At 42.7% G+C, this 3,200-nt stretch overlaps 1 protein-coding gene across 2 annotated transcripts in view; it reads right to left on the reverse strand.

Moving 5' to 3' along the window:
• septin9a (septin 9a) overlaps positions 1-1,803 on the reverse strand; it is a 69,703-nt gene extending 67,900 nt beyond the window's left edge. The window contains exon 1 of one of the 2 annotated variants that reach the window (XM_032538424.1): positions 1,360-1,803. In XM_032538424.1, the coding sequence (XP_032394315.1) occupies positions 1,360-1,381 (22 nt within the window). In that variant the 5' untranslated portion in view covers positions 1,382-1,803. The remainder of the gene's footprint in view (positions 1-1,359) is intronic. The other variant, XM_032538430.1, reaches the window with a different exon arrangement.
• Between the last annotated feature and the right edge of the window lie 1,397 nt (positions 1,804-3,200).

A 3,200-nucleotide genomic window follows, 5' to 3' on the forward strand; every position in this document is an offset into this window, starting at 1 on the left:
ACACACACACACACACACACTTACATCAGACTACACACACTTTGTTATTAGACAATTCCTAAAGTAGAACTCTGACAAGGAATGTGACAGCTCCACACATGTCGCACAGCAGAGGGAGAACACACACACAGGAGGAGGAGAGGCAGCATGACCCAACATGCACTTGGCTCTGATCGAAAACCATTGGACGCTTCATCGCACAAAGACTGGGAAGACAAGCCGGGAAAGCTGGCATTCCGCAGCATAGGGTTGTGTACACTGGACTGAACCGGAGCTTAGAGGAAGGGTAGAGAGAGAGAGAGGAAATAGGAGGGCAAGGAGGCTCGAGGAGATGATGGTAAGATGATAGTAAGAAGTGCTGGAGAGAAAGGGAAGAAAAAGGAAGAGTTGGAGGAGAAAAGAGACAAAGGAAGGAGGTAAGGTGTTAGAGGGATGTCCCAAGGACACACCCAGTAGTGATGGACTGTTTGGGGCAGCCCTTATGGCTAGGGAGTCCATCCTTCACATTTCCCCACTGAAGTGTCTTTGCGCAAAGCAGCAACTTTTGACTTCACATGCACAATCAGTATATAGACATCTTTGAAAATCTGCCAGCTGTCTAATACCCAGTTATGATAACCTCTGCATTCAATAAGACACAATTTTGCAATAACCACAATCAGATCCAGCCAGTCCCAGAATAAATAGGCTTGTGTAGATCTGATTTGATGCATCAATTCAAGTCCTTCTTCACGCTAATAGCAGGGAGGCTTGAATTAATGGCACCATAAAACTGCCAGTCAAAACCGATTAACAACCTAATTCTCTCATGATGGGGGTGAACAGTATTGTAATATTTGACTTTCTTTCCACCAGTTGCAAATGAATCCTGCACAACCCCTGTGCACTCCGTGTTTTCCTCCTATTACAAACAAACACCAGAGGCATGAAGGCCACAAGTGAACTCCTCTCTTGTGTTCTATAGAGCGTACACGAAACTCACATTTTGCCTGAAGACTTTTTAGAAGAAGCTCTGGGTGCCACCTTTCTGTCATGATGCCATATAAATAGGCTATAACGGCTACAATAAGACATTAATAAAGAAATGTTTCCCAACCACACCCACCCAGGTGTGGGGGCCCTTTTTTTGCATAGGGAAAATAAAAAAGAAATAAGACTAGTTTGCTATGTTCACATTTGTTGAGGAGCAGTGATTAATAACCTATTGCTGTTAAACATTTACCTGGAATTACGTCGATACCGTCTGGCTGTCACACGGGCACACTCAAGCACGCACACGCCAATACTTTATTCCTATAACCAGCCTGATGATATCTCAAAGGAAAAACACGTTGCGTTAAGTAAGAACAACACGCTTACCTGGATATGAATATTTCTTCATGACTGTAGATGTTTCCTCTCTTAGTCGTTAAGATGGTATTTCAATTAGAAATTCTTAACAGTTGATGAATCGATCTGGTTTCTCAGTGTGAGTCAGTGGGACGTCTGCATCCGTAACTTTTCCCAGTTTTTTTTGCTTTTTGGTGCGGCTCCCTCTCTCTCTCTCTCTCTCTCTCTCTCTCTCTCTCTCTCTCTCTCTCTCTCTCTCTCTCTCTCTCTCTCTCTCTCTCTCTCTCTCTCTCTCTGTCTCTCTCTCTCTCTCTCTCTCTCTCTCGCTGTGCCTCTCTGTCCAGTTCTGCCACTTCTGGACGGTCAGCTTTCCAAACGCACCTTGGCGCCGGTAAATTCAGTTCTTATTGAACTTCCTGAACTTATTCCCCTCTTACTCTCCACAGCGAACCACTTGAGGAGACTGTCTGTTGGGAATGGACACAATCACACCTGAGCTCCTGACACACGCCCAGTCCAGGAGCGGGAGTGGTTTGCTGTAACGGTTGGGGCTTTCACGTGCCAAAGCTCAGGGGTGGAATAAAGACATTTAAGTCATATTTGCTTTAGGCTTTGGATTTGAGTAGAACTATCTGAAGCATATGAATGAATTGGACAGCTTAGTACTAATCCTGAAATAGGCTACAGCAGGTCTGGTCTGTTGCGCAACATTTGTGAATGATAAATGTCATCCAACAGATTTTATAAAACATGATAATCATCCTTAGAAATAGACAAATAGAACATAAATATCCCTCTCTTTGTGTGTATGTATGGTGTAATTTATCAAAGAGCTCATGCCATCATCCACACACTGTCACATGTGTATTGCGTGGGCCGGCTGGTGTGTGTGTGAGTGTGTGTGTGTGTGTGTGTGTGTGCGCGCGCGCGCAGGCGTGCGCGCGTGTGTGTGTGTGTGTGTGTGTGTGTAGTATATGGGGGAGTGCAGGGACAATTTGTTTGTAATAAACTTTGTGGCTGGGTGGAACACGTGTTGAGTTCGCCCACATCTGTTCAAATATTCTGCTGTGCCCACGGCCTTTAACCTTTTTTTAAATTCCACTAGTCAAACTGTAGCAACCTGCTTCATGTTCATAAGACCTGGATTCATATCCTGCCACAAACAGCTGCAGTTCTGAGCTGCAGAGACCTCTTGTGGCTTCTGCATGGTCTCTTCCTCTCAGAATTCTGATCTCTGGTCTGTGTTCAACAGCTCAACACAGCAGCTACACAGCTATCTGTGCATGTTCAGCTCTGAAAGGCCAAATGCGTTATTTAATGCTCAAATAAATGAAGTTCATTAAAAGCATGTTCAGGTTTGTCCCTCAAGATAATTCAGGGAGCTAACATCCCATCATTCTTTAGAGTGTCATCAGGCATAGACTAAAATTATTGTAGCATTTAACTGACAGAAGATTGGCAAGTGCTTTCCCTCATTAAAACGTAAAGAAATAACTTCAAAATAACTTACTGAGTGCTTGTTGGAACTGAAGTTCCAAACAGCAAAAAACATAATGGCAGGAACGACGAATGAAAAAAAGTGTTCAGCAGGATCAACTCACAGATATTCTTGAACTAATCATTACTCATTGATTCTTTAATATAGGATCCCCCAGTCTGTACTCTAGTAACTTAGTATTACATGGTCCTTTATTAGAAGTGATTAGCAAAGTACCTATTAACAATTTATCAATTATCAAGTCGTTAATGATTTGTTCCTTGCTTGATTTTTAATGAACATTAACTAATCATTAAAATTTGTTTAGGAGTTACAAACTAACTAATGGTTAAATAGCAGTTAGTTCCTCATTTGTTCTTCATTAGTTCCCTAG

This window comes from Etheostoma spectabile, chromosome 15 (genome assembly GCF_008692095.1).
Source record: "Etheostoma spectabile isolate EspeVRDwgs_2016 chromosome 15, UIUC_Espe_1.0, whole genome shotgun sequence".
Lineage (NCBI taxonomy): Eukaryota > Metazoa > Chordata > Actinopteri > Perciformes > Percidae > Etheostoma > Etheostoma spectabile.